At 45.1% G+C, this 19377-nt stretch overlaps 1 protein-coding gene across 1 annotated transcript; it reads right to left on the bottom strand.

Moving 5' to 3' along the window:
- Positions 1–8476: 8476 nt before the first annotated feature.
- On the bottom strand, positions 8477–18072 carry LOC129632427 (putative killer cell immunoglobulin-like receptor-like protein KIR3DX1). The gene is made up of 9 exons (XM_055554055.1): positions 18039–18072; positions 17861–17896; positions 16421–16699; positions 15240–15536; positions 11404–11703; positions 10374–10424; positions 9507–9629; positions 8741–8793; positions 8477–8629 (listed from the first exon to the last, which is right to left on the bottom strand). The coding sequence occupies exons 1-9, from the start codon at positions 18070–18072 to the stop codon at positions 8477–8479; spliced, it is 1326 nt and encodes a 441-aa protein (XP_055410030.1).
- Positions 18073–19377: the final 1305 nt, after the last annotated feature.

Consider the following 19377-nt stretch of genomic DNA (forward strand, 5'->3'; position numbering starts at 1 on the left):
AGCCTGGCAGGCTCCTCCATCCATGGGATTTTCCAAGCAAGAATACTGGTATGCCTTGCCATTTCCTTCTCCAAGTAGTGCAAGCAAACTACAGCATACTCCCTGATGTTCTATGTACTCACTTGTACATTCCAACTCTGCATATGGTGTATTCACATGGGCACCTTGAAACTGCCCCAAACTGGCTCAGCCCAGATGGTGGTTTGTGAAATGTCCCTGGAAGGAAGTCAGAGGCTGAGTCCTAGGACCTCTCCACCCCTCAGTCCCCAGCTCAGCTCAGGAGCCCTTCCAGGTTTCACCAGCATCACTCTAGAATCCCAGTACCCCCACCTCACCCACCACCAAGTTCCCAGGGCTCAAGTGACACATGGGTTCTGGGAGCCCCAGGAGGACTGACCTGCAGGGTTCGGGGTCCTCTGGCCCAGACTCAGCCTTGGAAGTGAGATTTCCCACTGAAACCTTGGGCTGATTATCTCCCAATCAGGATCCCCAGTTCCTCCAGCTGCCCAAGCACTGAAACAGGCTGAGTGCTGAAGAACTGATGCTTTCGGACTGTGGTGCTGGAGAGGATTTTTTTTTAATTAACTTATTTATTTTCAGTTCAGTTCAGTTCAGTTGCTCAGTCATGTCTGACTCTTTGCAACCTCATGAATCCCAGCACGCCAGGCCTCCCTGTCCATCACCAGCTCCCGGAGTCTACCCAAACCCATGTCCATTGAGTCAGTGATGCCATCCAACCATCTCATCCTCTGTTGTCCCCTTCTCCTCCTGCCTTCAATCTTTCCCAGCATCAGGGTCCTTTCAAATGAGTCAACTCTTCTCATCAGGTGGCCAAAGTATTGGAGTTTCAGCTTCAACATCAGGCCTTCCAATGAACACTGAGGGCTGATCTCCTTTAGGATGGACTGGTTGGATCTCCTTGCAGTCCAAGGGACTCTCAAGAGTCTTCTGCAACACCACTTTTCAAAAGCATCAGTTCTTCGGTGTTCAGCTTTCTTTATAGTCCAACTCTCACATCCACACATGACTACTGGAAGAACCATAGCCTTGACTAGATGGACCTTTGTTGACTAAGTAATGTATCTGCTTTTTAATATGCTGTATAGTCTGCTTTTTCTATGATCCAGCAGATGTTGGTAGTTTGATCTCTGTTTCCTCTGCTTTTTCTAAAACCAGCTTGAACATCTGGAAGTTCACAGTTCATGCATTGCTGAAGCCTGGCTTGGAGAATTTTGAGCATTACTTTACTAGTGTATGAGATGAGTGCAATTGTGTGGTAGTTTGAGCATTCTTTGGCATTGCCTTTCTTTGGGATTGGAATGAAACTGACCTTTTCGAATCCTGTGGCCACTGCTGAATCTTCTAGATTTGCTGGCATATTGAGTGAAGCACTTTCACAGTGTCATCTTTTAAGATTTGAAATAGCTCAACTGGAATTCCATCACCTCCACTAGCTTTGTTTTTTTTTTTTTAATTTTATTTTATTTAACTTTATAATATTGTATTGGTTTTGCCATATATCAAAATGAATCTGCCACAGGTATACCTGTGCTCCCCATCCTGAACCTAGGGCCCACTTGACTTCACATTCCAATATGTCTGGCTCTAGGTGAGTGTGAATGATCACACCAGCATGATTTTCTGGGTCATGAAGATCTTTTTTTCTACAGTTCTTCTGTGTATTCTTGCCACCTCTTCTTAATATCTTCTGCTTCTGTTAGGTCCATACCATTTCTGTCCTTTATTGAGCCCATCTTTGCATGAAATGTTCCCTTGGCCTCTCTAATTTTCTTGAAGAGATCTCTAGTCTTTCCCATTCTGTTGTTTTCCTCTATTTCATTGCACTGATTGCTGAGGAAGGCTTTCTTATCTCTCCTTGCTATTCTTAGGAACTCTGCATTGGAAGCTAATTACTTTACATTATTGTGGTGGTTTTTGCCAAAAATTGACATGAATCAGCCACGGGCACACATGTATTCCCCATCCAGAACCCTTCTCTCACCTGCCTCCCCATCCCATCCCCCAGAGTCATCCCAGTGCACCAGCCCTGAGCACCCTGTCTCATGCATCAAACCTGGACTGGCGATCCACTTCACATATGATAATACACACGTTTCAACGTTACCCTCTCAAATCATCCCACCCTTGCCTTCTCCCACAGAGTCCAAAAGACTGTTCTTTACATCTGTGTCTCTTTTGCTGTCTCACATATAAGGTCATCATTACCGTCTTTCTAAATTCCATATTTGTGTGTTAGTACACTGTATTGCTGTTTTACTTTCTAACTTACTTCACTCTGTATAATAGGCTCCAGTTTCATCCATCTCATTAGAACTGATTCAACTGCATTCTTTTTAATGGCTGAGTAATATTCCTTGGTGATGGACACGGGGGCCTGTGCTGCAATTCATGGGGTCACAGAGTCGGATATGACTGAGCGACTGAACTGAACTGAATAATATTGTTAGTTTCTGCCATACATCAACATGGATCAGCCATAGCTATACTTACGTCCCCTCCACTGGGAAATCTTTTAATCCTGGAATCCTCTGTTCTTGAAGCTGTCCATGCAGGTCTGGTCATAATGTCCCTTTAAGCCCCTGACAAGACAAAAAGTTCTGTCTGTTCTGCCACTTTTTATCTCTATATGAATGGGAAAGTGTTATACCTTTCAAGTTCAGAGCCTTGAGAATAGTTTAGCCCATCAGTCGTGTCTGACTCTTTGTGATCTCATGGGCTGCAACCCGCCAGGCTCCTCTGTCCATGGGGGTTCTCCAGGCAAGAATGCTGGGGTGGGTTGCCATTTCGTGCTTCAGGAGATCTTCCTACATTGCAGGCAGATTCTTTATCATCTGAGTCCCCAGGAAAGCCCACCAGTAACATAATGCAAGTCAATATTTCCTCCCACAATTAACATTGCCATTGTTTTCCATTTACTTTTAACATACTTTTAACGTACAAGCTTGACTTCATGCTTTCGCTATCAGTGTAGCATAACACTGATGTGGAATATATCATAAATTTAAAAATAGAAGTACGAATACAATGCTAGATTTCTAATTTTTAAAAAAAGATATGCAACAAGCAACAAAGATTTACTGTATAGCATGGGGAACTATAGTCAATATCTTGTAATAACCTAAAATGGAAAGTAATCTGCAAAATAATGTATGAATACTTGTATAACTGAAAATCACCTTGCTGTGCACCTGAAACATTGTAAGTCAACTACACTTCAATAAAATATAAATATTATGAGATTAAAAAACAGAACCAGTAAAATAAATAAATTTTAAAATAAAGTGAAAGAAAATGAAGTCACTCAGTCATGTCAGACTCTTTGCAACGCTATGGACTGTAGGCTGGCAGGTTCCAATATTCATGGGATTTTCCACGCAAGAATACTGGAATGCATTGCCATTTCTTTCTTCAAATAGTGCAGGCCAACTGCAGTATAATCTCTGATGGTCTGCATACTCACTCTCACATTCCATCTGTGCATACGGTGTATTCATATGGGCACCCTGAGCTGCCCAAAAGATTCTCAGCCCAGATGGTGAGTTTGTGGAAGGTCCCTGGAAGGAAGTCAGAGGCTGAATCCAAGGACCTCCCCACCCCTCACTCCCCAGCTCAGCTCAGGAGCCCTTCCAGGTTTCATCAGCATCACTCTGGAATCCCAGTGCCCCCACCTCCTCCCCCACCGATTTCCAGGGGCTGAAGTGAGACATGGGGGCCCAGGAGCCCTGGGAAGACTCACCTGCAGGGCTTGGGGTCCTCTGGCCCAGACTCATCCCTGGAAGTGAGAGATTTGCCACCAAAAGCTTGGGCTGATTCTCTCCCCATGAGGATCCCTGGCTCCTCCAGTGCCCAAGCACTGAGGTTCCCATGAACTGGAGGCGGGGTGGGCATCCCGTGCACTCATGCGATCCCCTCCCTGCCTTGCATATCTGGAGGAGGAGGAGAAGCTCAGAGAAGATAAAAGGCATGTTTGCAGCTCTGGCCACCCAGCCGCCCCCGCCCTGTACAGATGAAGAGACCATGGGGCCTTAGAAGACAAACAGGATGTGGTCCCTGGGGGGCTACTGCTGCCCCTCATGGTTCCCACGGCTGTGGACCCCCAGCAAGGGGGCTGCCCCTCCGTGGACCCTGCACCGATGTCTTCAGGTAGGGCTCAGGAGGCATCTCAGCCCAGACCTGAGGTCTCAGCTCTTTTTCTGCCCAGTCTAACTGCCTGCTCTAGAGGGTGGGGTCCAGGTTCTCATCCTGAGTCAGTCCCGGACAGTCTGGCTCCAAATAGGACTCAGAACTTTATTTTCCCAGTCCCCTCCAGAAATGGAATTTACTTCTCATCTTCAGTCAGTTCTTAAATTATCGCAGAGCACCTACTCTGTACCAGGCATTGATGCTACATAACAGAAATACACTCATGACCCAGGTAAACCCATCTTCTGTAGGTGCTTGAAGAACTCAGATTCTGCAGAATGAGGGCATCAAATGCTAATAATCAATTATTTTTATAAAAGAAGACACAAGAAAATAACTGGGTTCCATGTCTACACTGTAAACATTTTAAAAAATGAAGCTCCTGAACTCTGGTACAAGCACTTCATGGCAAAAAAAGAAGAAAAATATATTAGGGAAAAAGTGGAAACAGTGACAGATTTTCTTTTCTTGGGCTCCAAAAACACTGTGGACAGTGACAGCAGCCATGAAATTAAAAGACCCTTCTCCTTTGATGAAAAGCTGTGACAAACCTAGACACTGTATTAGAAAGTGCTGTGCCAACAAAGGTCCTTATAGTCAAAGCTATGGTTTTTCTAGTAGGCATATATGGATGTGAGAGTTGGGCATAAAGAAGGCTGAGCACTGAAGAACATGTTTTTAGCCTGTAATGCTGGGGAAGACTTTTGAGACTCTCATGAACAGCAAGGAGATCAAACCTATCAATCCTAAAGGAAATCAACCCTGAGAATATTCATTGGTAGGACTGATGCTAAAGCTGAAGCAGCAATAATTTGACCACATGATGCAAAGAACTGACTATTGGAAAAGACCCTGATGTTGGGAAAGATTGAGGGCAAGAGGAGAAGAGGGCGACAGAGGATGAGATGGTTGGATGACATCAAGACTCAATGGACTTGAGTTTGAGCAAACTGTGGGAGATAGTGAAGGACAGAGAAGCCTGGCATGCTGCAGTCCATGGGGTTGCAAAAGTCACACATGACTTAGTGACTGAACAACGACAACAATGTCTACACTGTACTTGAGAGAATAGCTGCTTGAGGAGGTGGAGAGCCATGGGTAGGAGCAGGTACATTCTAGAGAGAAAAGAACATTCCATAGAACCCTGGGACCCAGGGGCTTACTGAAGGGGACAGAGGGAGTTGATGTGGTCATGTACAGTGCTGTCCACTGTTCAAGGATGATGATTTTATTTTTAAGAAAAAATGGAATATATAAGCAAGAAACTGTATGATAAGAAAACTTTATGAAGGTCATATTATATTAGCTTTTGTAGAGAAAAGGGAAATGACAGTATAAATTTAATTTTTTAATTAAAAATAAATAATTTTGACCTTCAATTATTCTGATATGGGTGTGACAACCAGCATTCTAAATGCTTTATGTGGAATTTAATTATGAAAATTGCCCCTTAATAAGGCAAAAACCCATTAACAAGTGATGGAAATGATAGTGTCTACCTTTGTGTCTACTTTAGATTGGGAGTACAAAAGGAACTTGTTGAGTCTGAGTGTTCTCAGAAGAGCTGATATGAGAGAGCACACAAATGTTAAATGGCCCATTTTCCGTGTGTGTGTGTGTGTGGTGTAATTCTACCAGTATCATTTGGAGGGAAGAAAAGGTGAGAGCTGAGGTTGGGGGCAGGGGGTCAACTCTGAGGACCATGAACAGGATTGAATTTAGATAGAACAGTTTGGAGTTTGCCCTGAAGATGTGGGCACCATGGAGGGATTTGGGGCAGAAAGCAGATTCTGAAATGTGAGTTTGAAAGATGAAATGTGGAGGGTGAACTGGAGATGGGAGTGTGGGTCTGGAGCTCAGAACCCAGGCAGGCTGTGGCTGGAATCCAGGTGTGGCTGTGGGTGGACTCTGTGGATGGAGAAGACAGCAGGGGCCAGGGGGACCCTGGGGGCTGAATTCTTTTACTGTGTGATTGAATACGAGATGTAAGAGTCGAGGTGTTGAGTGTGACCTTCAGTGATGCCCTCAGAGAACTGGTGAACCAAGGGGTGGACAAGCGAGGAGGGCTGGAGAGTTTTGCAAAGTACACTCTGCTTCCACAAGAAAGCACAACTCTTCCTCTTGGGCCCAGAGGGCAGGCTTTATTTCTCCCAGTGACAGGCCAATGTCTGTAAGAAGCAGATTGTGTCTCTGTCCCCTTGAGGGGAAGCATGTGAGTCATTTCTGTCTCTTCAAAGCATCCTTTGATGCTGCATGTTGCTCTCCTCTTCAACCAACAAAGACTCCAGGGTCAGACAAGAATGGTCCTTGTCAGAGTTCCTGATCAAGGACAGATGCATATATTAATACATATGATATATTTCCATGAAGCAAAATTTAAGAAAGACAGGAAATAGCCTGCTAAAGTCATCAACTACCTCACGAAGTGGTATTGCAACCACTAAAATCTATTGATCTATCTATGTGTCTATCTACATATCATCATGGAGAATGAAATGCGAACCACTCCAGTATTCTTGCTTGGAGAATCCCACGGACAGAGGACCCTATAAGGTTTCAGTCCAAAGGGTCACAAAGAGTTGGACATGACTGAGCGACTAAGCACATGTATCGTCTATCTATCCAGTTTCACAGAGTTATAATTGACATAGAGCCATGTGGCATCCAAGGTAATGACCTGACTTACATATATTATGAAATGAATGCACGTTCAGATATATCACACAGCAGTGTGGTATATGCTCTCTCACAGTAGCAACACAGAAGCCCCAGCATGTCTTCACTTCAAGTGATCCTGACATTTCTCTTGGTAAAACAGTTCTTGGGTGATTTAGTTCTAAGCCAGGGGAAAGATCACACGCACGACCTCAGGGAGCAACTAAGGCTCCGTGGAGCTTGATTTTCATCCCATTTGCCAGCTCAGTTCACGCCGGGGTCCTCATGGTGTTATGCTCTTCAGCCCTGTTCTTGGTTGAGCCAAGCCATATTGTGCCAACAGTTGATAATTTAAAAGGCACAAGATTCTCAAATCCTTTGCTTCGGTGAAAAGAAGCAAAAAAGAAAAAAATGTACAAATATCGATGGATTAACACAACACATGCAAAGCCTCCCTGGGGCAAGTGTTCCCTCTGCAGTCTGTCAGTGATCTGGAGTGGAATATCCAGTAAAATTCTCTGTGATGACGGGACTTTTTAAACATCTGCTCTGAACAACACCAGAGCACCTGGGCACATGACGCTACTGAGCACTTGAAATGTGGTGGATGTGAGTGAGGAACTGAATGCTTTACTTCATATATGTGTAGAGTCATTGTACAGCGTGGCTGGGTAACTACTTTATTGGCCACTGCGGATCCAGACTGAAGGAGATTTTGTTATCATGTTTCTACCCCCGGAACCCATCACCCTCAGGGCACATGGCTGGGAAAGGTTGAAGGGGCTTCCCGAATGGCTCAGTGATAACGAATCTACCTACCAATGTAAGAGACATGAGAGTCATGGGTTCAATCCCTGGGTCAAGAAGATCCCCTCGAGAAGGTAATGGCAACCCTCTCCAGTATCCTTGCCTAGAGAATTCCATGGACAGAGGAGTCTAACGAGCTACACATCATCCATGGCTTTGTAAAGAGTCAGATTTGACTGAATCGCCTAAGCACGTACACAGGCAGCCTCACATGGCTAGTGCCACCACACTGGATATCTCAAACAGGATATACGTCATCTTTTTAAAGGCCATCTAGCATTGATTTTATTATTCTTCATGGAAAGCATTTTATTTTAAATATAACAGTGTGCACATGTCAATCTTAAACTTCCAATCTATCTCTCTCCCCACCCTTCCTGTCTGTAACTCTAAGATTGTTCTCTAAGTCTACAAGTCTGTTTCTGTCTTGTATTACTGAATAGACATTTTATTTTTTGGTTTTGTATTTTTATAACTGAATAACTTGAAGAATCAACTGGCAATTTTTTTATGCTTTATTGGAATTTTAGAAAAAGAAGGATGATCATAGTAACCTACCCAGATGTGTGATTGAGTATACCTTCTCCCCAAATGGTGAGAGAGATAAAATGTAGTCCTAGAATAGCCAGGAGATTACTAAGAGGTTGTGGGATTTTTGAAGATGATCCTATAATTCTTGGACTGCACTGTTACCTCAGAATTGCTGGGCTGCTTTGGAGGAGTAGAAGGAATGTCCACAGAGGAACCCCTTAAAAAAGAGATCTAAGTCCTCAATTTGTAACATTCTATGTGCTCACAGCCCGGGGCCAGGTCAGGGCTCAGCATGGTTGTGGTTTACATTGAATTCATAGATAATGGGCTCGGTGAAGGGGTCCATGGGGCTCAGGGGAGCGGAAGTGAACAGTCTCTTGGAGAGGGTCCCATGGTTCAAGCGGGCGTATATCACGTCTTCTGCTGCAGGATCCTGAGAGGAAGGAGGTGTGAATGATGGACTGAGACATGATCTTCGTAGGCTGGGGCATTGGGCATTGGAAGGGCTCAGGCTATGGCAAGGGTTTGGCCTGAGAGGACTCACCTCGCCATTCACTGTTCGGTCTTCATTGGGCTCTCCTTCCATGATGGCAACATCTGCAAATGGAAGAGAGTAAAGGCTCTTTGAGGTGGAGGAAGTTATTCCAGACCTCCATATCTTTGATGGGGATATCAAAGCCAGAAAAAGGCAAGGGTATACCCCAGGTGTAGAGACTGTCTACTACACACACACACACACACACACACACAAACATACAGCCATATAGAAGCCCAGCCATTCACGGACTGTCTCATGAACCTGTGCAAACCCATGGACCCATCCTACATCTTCTGTTATGGCCATCCTTTTCTGTGTAACAGCAGATTCCCAAGATCATGTAGGGAATAAGAACAGATGGCTGTGGTTGAAGGGAAGAACAGGGCTCAGAATGTCCCTCATGGCCCAGGGATTAAGACCCCCTCGTCCAGTGCAGGGGGCGCAGGCTCTATCCCTGGTGGGAGAACTATGATTCCACCTGCCTTGAAGCAACTAAGCCCCAAGAGCCCACGAGCTCTGGAGCCTTGAACTGCACCCCAGCTCCACAATGAGGATCCCCCATGCTGCAGCCAAGACCTGATGCAGCCAAGAATAAATCAACACATATTTTCATAAAAAGAACAGGGTTCCATGGGTCTCTGGAAGATGTTCCATCAGGGATCTCAACACCGGAAATCAGTTTAAACCTACAGGAAGTGAAAATGCCATTCTCTGCTGTGAACCCACCTCCCTTTGGGTCAGATGATGCTGAGCTCGCCACCTTCAGACTTACGATTTTGAGTAGAAAACCAGTGACAGACAAGAGCAGCAAGGATGATGCTGGTAGAGGTGAAGGCTATGACAAGCCCAAGGACAATGTACCACGTGCTGGAGTGTTCTAGAGGAAGTGGTGCTTCTACCAACAGGCAAATGGAAGAAAATCTGGTTATTTGTTGAGTAGGCTGTGCCCCTACACACGGGATTTATTGTATCCTTGTGTCAAACTGTCAGCATCTGTCAACCTGATCAGTTATGGTCTCCACTTCCCAGGAGGTACCAAAGCATCCAGGAGAGATGCTAGCAGTGGATAAAGTAAAGAGGCTGTGCAAGACCAGCTGAGGTCTGAATCAAGGTCTCCTGGGCATCGAAGCAGTTATTGTCTGCTGCCCCGTATGATAAGGCGTGGCATTTTTGCATGAATGGAGACCACATTAATCCACAATACATTTCCCCTCCATCCACATAGACCTGGAATGGAATCCTCAAGAAGACATGACATTTATATATCTGAACTGTGGAATGTTTAGTTCATAAAACACTAACAGAGAAATAACACATATTTAAGGTGCTCCCTAAAATTCTTCCCTTGTCCCCCCACACCCATCCCCAAAGATCCTGGTGGAGGGAAATTAAGTATCACCCTTAAGCATGGGATCAGGTCACTCTGACCCACTTTGTCCAGTTTAGAAATTCTCAGTCACAGAGCATGAGAAGCTCAATGCCCACTGTGGGTCTCCTGCAGACCATGGTCTCAAATGCTAACTTAACAGGGACGTTGAGGAGCCCAAAGTCACAGAGCTGGGAGGTGGCAGAGTCAACACTCACACAGGAACCCTCTGTCACTCAGGAATTTGCTGAGATAGGAGACCATCTTGCTTACCTTCTGTGGTGTGTGGATCCATGGTTGATGGGCAAGTACTTGTAGTGGATTCTAGGAGAAAAAAGACAGGGATGCACAAGTAACATTCCTCATACTGACTGAATGAGGACTATTCTTTCTGGAAGGTTGATCTCCTGGCTGTCCTTGACTCTGTCATCCCTCAGAGCACTGATGGGAGAGCAGAGAGCTTCTGGTTCCTCTCTGCAAATGTGTTGAGTAGACCCTCCATCCTGGAGATGTGATGGTGGAAGGATGTGGGAAGGATATGCCTGATGGTGAAAGACAGCTGTAAACTAGAGACATTCTCTCTGCTCTGGGAATGAGTGTTTATGCTCCTTAATTGGGAAATCACCTGTATGTCAGAGCTGCTTCTGGGAAAAGACTATGAGCAAGAAGCCAATGCAATCTCTGATTTTCCCAAATCAGCCCAGCCTCTCCTCCTCCTGGGTCTACCCTGAACTTATTCTTTATTGCCTGGATAGACAGGATTCTGATGTGGAGCATCCATACTGGAGGTGGAAGAGGGTTGAGATGCCATATACCATCTCTCTTCCTCTCTGGTTCTCATTGCCTCCATTTCTCCAGAAGCCCTAAGTTTCCCCTGACACCAGCACGGAGCCCTTGAGACAGAGCTCAGTGTTAGAGTAAGATGTTATGGAAAAACCCAAATGGACTTCTTGGCCAACACAATGTGATTTAGTGCATTGTGAAGCATGGGAATCTTCTTAGGGTTCTGAAAACAAGAATATTGGAGTGGGTTGCCATTTCCTCCTCTAGGGGACTACATGTTGTCCAACCTCTTCACTATGACCCATCAGTCTTGGTGGCCCTGCACGACATGGCTGATAGCTTCATTGAGTTATGCAAGCCCCTTCACCAGGACAAGGCTGTGATACATGGAGCAGAGATGGTGATGGACAGAGGAGTCTCTCGTGCTGCAGTCCAGGGGGTCGCTAAGAATTGGACACAGCTTAGCAACAGCAATCTGGAATAGCAACAAGAAAGCATGGGCCAGGAAGAGGTTCCTCACCTGTGACAGACAGGAACAGTGGGTCGCTGGAATCTGACCACGAGTAGGGAGAGTGAGTGAAGGAGCCGTAGCACCTGTAGACACCGCTGTGGGCTGGGGTCCCAGGACCCAGAGGGAACTCTGCCTGGAGTGCTCCATGGGGGCCCTGCCCTCCAGCGAGTGGGCACCCAAGGTTGTCCCCCTCCCTGAGTAGATGGAACTGGTCAAAGGTGCTCTCGGAGCTGCAGACCAAGGTCACGTTCTCTCCTGACCTCACCACGGGCCCCCTCTGGGCTGAGAGAGAGGGTTTTTTGGACAGACCTGGAAGAGGGAGACCTTGATCTTAGAGCACAAAGTAACTCTAATCATAAGTATAGGACTAACCAGAAGTGTGCAACAAGAGAAGCACTGCAATGCAAAGGCCACCCACCGCCAGGAGAGAAAGACCCACAGTAATGGATACCCAGCACAGGGAAATATTCAAACATAACTTTAAATATGGGGTGTCATTTAAAATCCTTTTTTAAAAAATTAATAATTTTTAAAATGGAGTGTCATTTAATGTCCTTTTCTTTTTATGTCTCCAGAACTGAGATTTTTGTTTTATTTTTTAAATATAAATTCATTTATTTTAATTGGAGGCTAGTTACTTTACAATATTGTATTTGTTTTGCCATACATCAACATGAATCCACCATGGGTGTACACGTGTTCCCCATCCTGAACCCCCTCCCACCTCCCTCCCCATACCATCCCTCTGGGTCATCCCAGTGCACCAACCCCAAGCATCCTGTATTATGCATCAAACCTGGACTGCTGATTCGTTTCACATATGATATTGTACATGTTTCAATGCCATTCTCCCATATCATCCCACCCTCGCCCTGTCCCACAGAGTCCAAAAGACTGTTCTATACATCTGTGTCTCTTTTGCTGTCTCACATACAGGGTTATTATTACCATCTTTCTAAATTCCATACATATGTGTTAGTATACTGTATTGGTGTTTTTCTTTCTGGCTTACTTCACTCTGTATAATAGGCTCCAGTTTCAACCACCTCATTAGAACTGATTCAAATGTATTCTTTTTAATGGCTGAGTAATACTCCATTGTGTATATGTACCACAGCTTTCTTATCCATTCGTCTGCTGATGGAATCTAGGTTGCTTCCATATCCTGGCTATTATAAACAGTGCTGTGATGAACATTGGGGTACACGTGTCTCTTTCAATTCTTGTTTCCTCGGTGTGTATGCCCAGCAGTGGGATTGCTGGGTCATAAGGCAGTTCTATTTCCAGTTTTTTTTTGGGAATCCCCACCCTGTTCTCCCTAAAGTCAGGAACAAGACAAGGGTGCCCACTTTCAACACTACTATTCAACATAGTTTTGGAAGTTTTGGCCATAGCAATCAGAGCAGAAAGAGAAATAAAAGAATCCAAATTGGAAAAGAAGAAATAAAACTCTCACTGTTTGCAGATGACATGATCCTCTACATAGAAAACCCTAAAGACTTCACCAGAAAATTACTAGAGCCAATCAAGGAATATAGTAAAGTTGCAGGATATAAAATCAACACACAGAAATCCCTTGCATTCCTATACACTAATAATGAGAAAATAGAAAGAGAAGTTAAGGAAACAATTCCATTCACCATTGCAATGAAAAGAATAAAATACTTAGAAATATATGTACCTAAAGAAACAAAAGGCCTATATATAGAAAACTATAAAACACTGGTGAAAGAAATCAAAGAGGACACAAATAGATGGAGAAATATACCGTGGTCATGGATCAGAAGAATCAATATAGTGAAAATGAGTATACTACCCAAAGCAATCTATAAATTCAATGCGATTCCTATCAAGCTATCAAGGGCATTTTTCACAGAGCTAGAACAAATAATTTCACAATTTGTATGGAAATACAAAAAACCTCGAATAGCCAAAGCAATCATGAGAAAGAAGAATGGAACTGGAGGAATCACCCTGCCTGACTTCAGGATCTACTACAAAGCCACAGTTATCAAGACAGTATGGTACTGGCACAAAGACAGAAATATAGGTCAATGGAACAAAATAGAAAGCCCAGAGATAAATCCACACACCTATGCACACCTTATCTTTGACAAGGGAGGCAAGAATATACAATGGAGAAAAGACAATCTCTTTAACAAGTGGTGCTGGGAAAACTGGTCAACCACTTGTAAAAGAATGAAACTAGAACACTTTCTAAGGTTCGATGCACAATACTGGATGCTTGGGGCTAGTGCACTGGGACGACCCAGAGGGATGGTATGGGGAGGGAGGAGGGAGGAGGGTTCAGGATGGGGAACACATGTATACCTGTGGCGGATTCATTTTGATATTTGGCAAAACTAATACAATTATGTAAAGTTTAAAAATAAAATAAAAAATAAAAATAAAAAAGGTACAAACTACTATGTATAAAATAAAAAAAAATGAATTAAAGATCTAAATGTAAGATCAGAAGCTATAAAACTCTTAGAGGAGAACATAGGCAAAACAGTCTCCGACATACATCACAGCAGGATCCTCTATGACCCACCTTCCAGAATATTGGAAATAAAAGCAAAAATAAACAAATGGGACCTAATTAAACTTAAAAGCTTCTGCACAACAAAGGAAACTATAAGCAAGGTGAAAGGACAGTCTTCAGAAAGGGAGAAAATAATAGCAAATGCAAGAACTGACAAACAATTAATCTCAAAAATATACAAGCAACTCCTACAGCTCAATTCCAGAAAAATAAAGGACCCAATCAAAAAATGGGCCAAAGAACTAAGCAGACATTTCTCCAAAGAAGACATACAGATGGCTAACAAACACATGAAAAGATGCTCAACATCACTCATCACCAGAGAAATGCAAATCAAAACCACAATGAGGAACCATTTCATGCAGTCAGAATGGCTGCGATCCAAAAGTCTACAAGCAATAAATGTTGGAGAGGGTGTGGAGAAAAGGGAACCCTCTTACACTGTTGGTGGGAATGCAAACTAGTAATATCCGTTTTTTTAAAAAAAGAATATATGTATATGAAGAACTGAATCATTTTGTTGTACAACAGGAATTAACAACATCTTAAATCAACTAAACTTCAACAAAAATAAATAAGAAAAAATAGATTTAAAAAATCAACAAGATTGGGCTGCTTTTGAAAAACGTAACCTACTAACTCCTGCTGGGACCATCAGAAAACATGGTATTGACCCAGAAGCAGACATTATGGAGTGGAAATTGCCAGAATCTCACAGGATATTTGACCACCTCAATCTTGAGGTAGTGTTCAATCCTGCCCTGCATGACCCCAGGGCCTGGACATGACTCCTTAGTGGGAGGGTTAGAGGGACCACTCCCCCCCTCTTTGTGCAGAAGGATGCATTAAACCACAAAGCTGAGCAACTTCAGGGTGTCAACCTTCATCTCGATCACCCAGGGGCCAGACTGCAAGGACGTCTGGTATCACAGTGTGCTGCTGACAGAGCAAGGGAGCTCTGACATGAAAGTGGGAAACCAACCTCTTACCAACCATCGGTGGCTGCCTGAGCAGCGAATTGCCTGGGTCCCTGCTCTGGTACATTTTTCTCCATTGGTTGTTCTTTCACATTCTTGCTCCTACACTCTGTCACCGGCTGTGTCTTCTCCTTAGCACATTGCAGGGACTCTGTTCTCTTTTCCCTTTCACTTTCACACCTCCTCTCTCTCTGGTTTGTTTCCTCTCCCGAGTTTGTGACTGTCTCTGCATGCCTGTCATTCTCTCCCAGTACTGATGTTGGACTAGACACCAGACTATCTGTGACACAGAGAGCAGAAGGGACTGGTTTGGCCACACTCACCTGTGATGACGATGTCCACAGGATCGCTCGGAGCTGACCACTCATAGGGGGAGTGTCTGAGAGAGCCGTAGCATCTGTAGGTGCCTGCACTCGCCAAAGTCATGGGGCCAATGATGAAGTCAGCTGGGGCATGCCCACGAGTGAGCATCTCTCCACGTCTCTGGAAATGCCCTGTGCTGTTTTCTTGGTGCAGGATAAATTTGTCCAATAGTGGTGAGTGACAGCGTAGAGTCACATTCTCTCCTGCACGCATGAGGGGGCTGGGGTGGGCTGAGATGGAGGGTTTTGTGAACACACCTAGGAGCAAAGAGGTTGTGAGCTTCAGTGAGTCACCCCACCTCAGCGCTTCCCCTGACATCTGAAGGTGTGAAAAATGTCCCCGTAAGCCATCAAAGTCAATTACCCTTCCTGTGTGTTTTGTTGCATTTTCTTTAACCTTGTTCTCAGGCTCTGGCTCATGCTTTTATGTTTCTCTTTGCTCAAGCCCTCCAGCCTCTTCTGTGTTTATTCTAAACTGCTTAGCTGTTGGATCTGCTCTCAGCTTCATGCATGCATACTCAGACACTTCAGTCCTGTCCAGCTCTCTGCAACCCCATGAACCATAGTCTGCCAGGCTCCTCTGTCCATAGGATTCTCCAGGCGAGAATACTGGAGTGGGTTGCCATGCTCTCAGCTTCATCCTGTCCCTAATATGTGTGGTGGGGAGCTGGGTCTTTCTGATGATGCATTCCCTGACTCCACTCACACTCATCTAGAATGTGGGTGATGACTGGCAGGAGATTGGAAAGGAGGTGGAGAAAAAAGGGAACATTTCCCCATCTGTGACCCCACCTCATGCCTCTGGAGACATTCCTGTGACTCCTCTCTGGGCTCCATCTCCTTCATATGGGATTACAGCTCCCTACTGGGTGGCAGGTGCTGGATCAGGGTCATTCTCCATCCTCCCTGGTGGCAGGCAGTGGCAGCATCCTGTCTAACTAATGCCTAGGGAGGCTCCACTTCCTTTGCCAGAGAGCCCCATCTATTCAACACCCTGAGTTTAAACTCTCAGAGTGGGTTCTCTTTCCTGTTTCATTCCTGGCTGGAAATCCTGAGTAAATCTTGGACCACGTAAGGAACTTGGACCTAGGATGGGATTGCCTGCATAGACTGCTGTCCCGGGTGGGCTGGACACCACCTACCTGTGACCACAATCTGCAGGGGGTCACTGCATCTGGAACACACAGCAAGAGACCTGGAGAATCTGGAACATGTGTAGGACCCGGCATGTTCTCTGGTCACTGGGCCAAGCGCGAAGTTGTTGAAATGATTTCCATGGAGCTCACGCAAACTTGTCCCATCTGTTTTGAACAGTCTGAATCTCTTAAGTGGAGAATGGAGGTGACACTGAAGAGTCACAGTCTGTCCTAAGGGAACCATGGGGCTTGGCCAGGCTGACAAAGAGGGCTTGTCATATTCACCTAGGAGAGAAGGAGGCACAGGTTTTGAAAGGAAAACAGGAATGGTCCCCTCTCCCCACTGGTCTTGTTGGAGTGCTTCCCCTTCAAATCTTCAAGGCACCAACCCTAAAGTGCATCACCCTGATACTCAAGGGCACCTGGGGCTTGGGGACAGACAGAGACACAGTCAACCCAGGACAGACATCACAGAGATTCTAAGAATATGATTCTCAGCAGTGATTCTTATCAGGAGAAGAAGAACTCCTTGGGTTGACAAAATGTTGAAAACACTCTCAGAACACAAAACACTGGGGATTCCTGGGTGGTCCGGTCATTAGGACTCAGCACTTTCTCTGCCAAGGGCCCGGGTTGAATCCCTAATCATGGAACTGAGATCCTGCATGCTGTGCGATGCAGGCAAAAGAAAACATCACAAAAAAACTGATGCATGGAAAAGAAGGGAGAGGTCTTCCCTGTTGGATTTGCTGTAGCTCAAATGGTAAAGAAATTCCTGCAATGCAGGAAATCAGAGTTCAGTCCCCAGGTAGGGGAGATCCCCTGGAGAAGCAAATGGCAACCCCATCCAGTATTCTGGCCTGGAGAGTACCATGGACAGAGGAGCCTGGTGAGCTACAGTCTGTGGGATTGCAAAGAGCTGGACATGACTGAGCGACTAACAGTAACACAGGTAACAAGTGAAAGAACCTCTTGACTGAAAAGAAGGAAATAAAGCTTGAACGTGGCTCCTTTGTTAGCTAACCTACATCAAATGTGTGACAAGGTCCAGGTGGCCCTGCCTGATGACCAGACCCTTCCCTGGGGTCAGGTCCAGGGGGCATCCTGCAGATCCTGTTAAGGGCCGGTTGGTGATGCCATGAGCCACCTTGTAGGGGAGGGTCTGTGAGGTGCAGCCCCTTGCTCCCCTCTCATGATAGAAATTGCACTCAGTGGGCCTAGCACCCAGCTCCCAGACTTCACACTGTGCCTTCAGGTCCAGAGTCCAGAGCTGGGTAACCTCTGGGGAGAATGAAGATGACTATCAAGGCCAATAGGAGGACCTGGGATCCACAGGGCATGAGGCTCTCACTGTACTGACAGGGGTCTCACTCCAACCCACAGTGTCATCCGTATCAGCCCCAACTGCTCTGCTCAACAGAGAAATAAGGGATGGGGAGGACTCACCCACAGCTGCCCAGATCCTCAGACTCACACAGAATCCTAGGAGAAAAACCATGTCAGAGATGGCTTGTCCCCATGGACCCCACACTCCGTGCACCCTCATCCAGGGAACCTAGTCAGTGGTGTGAAGACCTCCCAATTTCTACCATAACCCTCTCCGACCGTGTCTTTCTGGACTCACCGAGACTCAGGAGGCTGAGGAGTGTGGGGCACATGGCTCTGCTTCTGTGAGACAGGAGGCAGAACTGAGCAAAGCTGACAGAGTCACAGGATGCGGAAGCGGGCTGTTTTGTTGGTTCAGTCAGCCTGGGTCATGTCACATGGGAAGTTGGCCAGCCTCTTCTCACGCCAGGGATGGAAGTCTGACCTGAGCTGCATCACGGAGCACGCCTCATGACCCAATCGTCATTTTGTTTCCCTAAACACTGTAAACCTAAGAGGATTCAGACAGATCTTGCTGCCCTTAGGAAGTAGAAACGGTGATTCAGTGTATAGCATTCAGGATGCTTTTCCCAAGCTCATGATAAATCTCATTAACTTTAACTCTTCAAAGAAGAGAAATCACATGTTCCCACCTTGTATGTCAGGCTCAGTGCAGGTTGCCAATTAAAGACTCATTAATAGAGACTTTTATTCTGCATTCTTATGAGAGGACCACACATGCATATTATGGCTCTTTGAAAATATTAAAAAATGCTACATTGTAGTATATGTGATTAAGAAACTAACTGTGTTAGTTTCAGGTGTACAACAAAGTGATTCAGTTATATATATACATGCATCTATTGCTTTTTAAATTCTTTTCCCACTTAGGTAGTTACAGTATATTAAGTAGAATTCTCTGTTTTATAGAGTAGGTCCTTGTGGTCTTGCATTTTTAATATAGCCATGTGTATATGTAAGTCCCAAACTTCCAATCTAACCTCCCCCTGACACTATCCCCCTGGTAACCATAAGTTCATTCTCTGTGAGTCTGTTTTGTAAATAAGTTCATTTTTTTAGATGTCACAAATAAATGATATCATGTGATATTTGTCTTTCTCTGACTCTTCTTCATCTGAAATTATTTCGTGACTGTGAGGGGAAACTTTGCACACACAACACTCTCTCTGTCTCTCTCTCTTCCTCCCTTTCCAATCCAAGGACCACACATGTACACAAGATAACGTGTGTAAAGATGACTGTGGTGTTTTTTTGGGAGGGGGATTTGTTCTCCCTGAAATGGTGGACAACCTTACTTCCTAGATACTCAAATGTACACAAAATATGTCAAGTAGGGACTTCCAAGCTGCAGAATGCTTGAGCGAGGGGTGTGTCCACAACAATCAACTCCAAACTGGGGCAAAATGGCCCAGCTGTTTCAGGACTCCAAGGGCAGACATACACCCAGTTCAGCTGCTGTTCATAGACAGGGGAAAGAACCTCAGCTTGGGCAGTGATTTCAATCATTTTACTGGGGGTGGGGGTCATTAAGATTAGTGTTGCTTCGTAAGTAATAAATCTGGTCTCCTCTTGATCAT

The sequence above is a fragment of the Bubalus kerabau genome, chromosome 17 (assembly GCF_029407905.1).
Source record: "Bubalus kerabau isolate K-KA32 ecotype Philippines breed swamp buffalo chromosome 17, PCC_UOA_SB_1v2, whole genome shotgun sequence".
Classification (NCBI taxonomy): domain Eukaryota; kingdom Metazoa; phylum Chordata; class Mammalia; order Artiodactyla; family Bovidae; genus Bubalus; species Bubalus kerabau.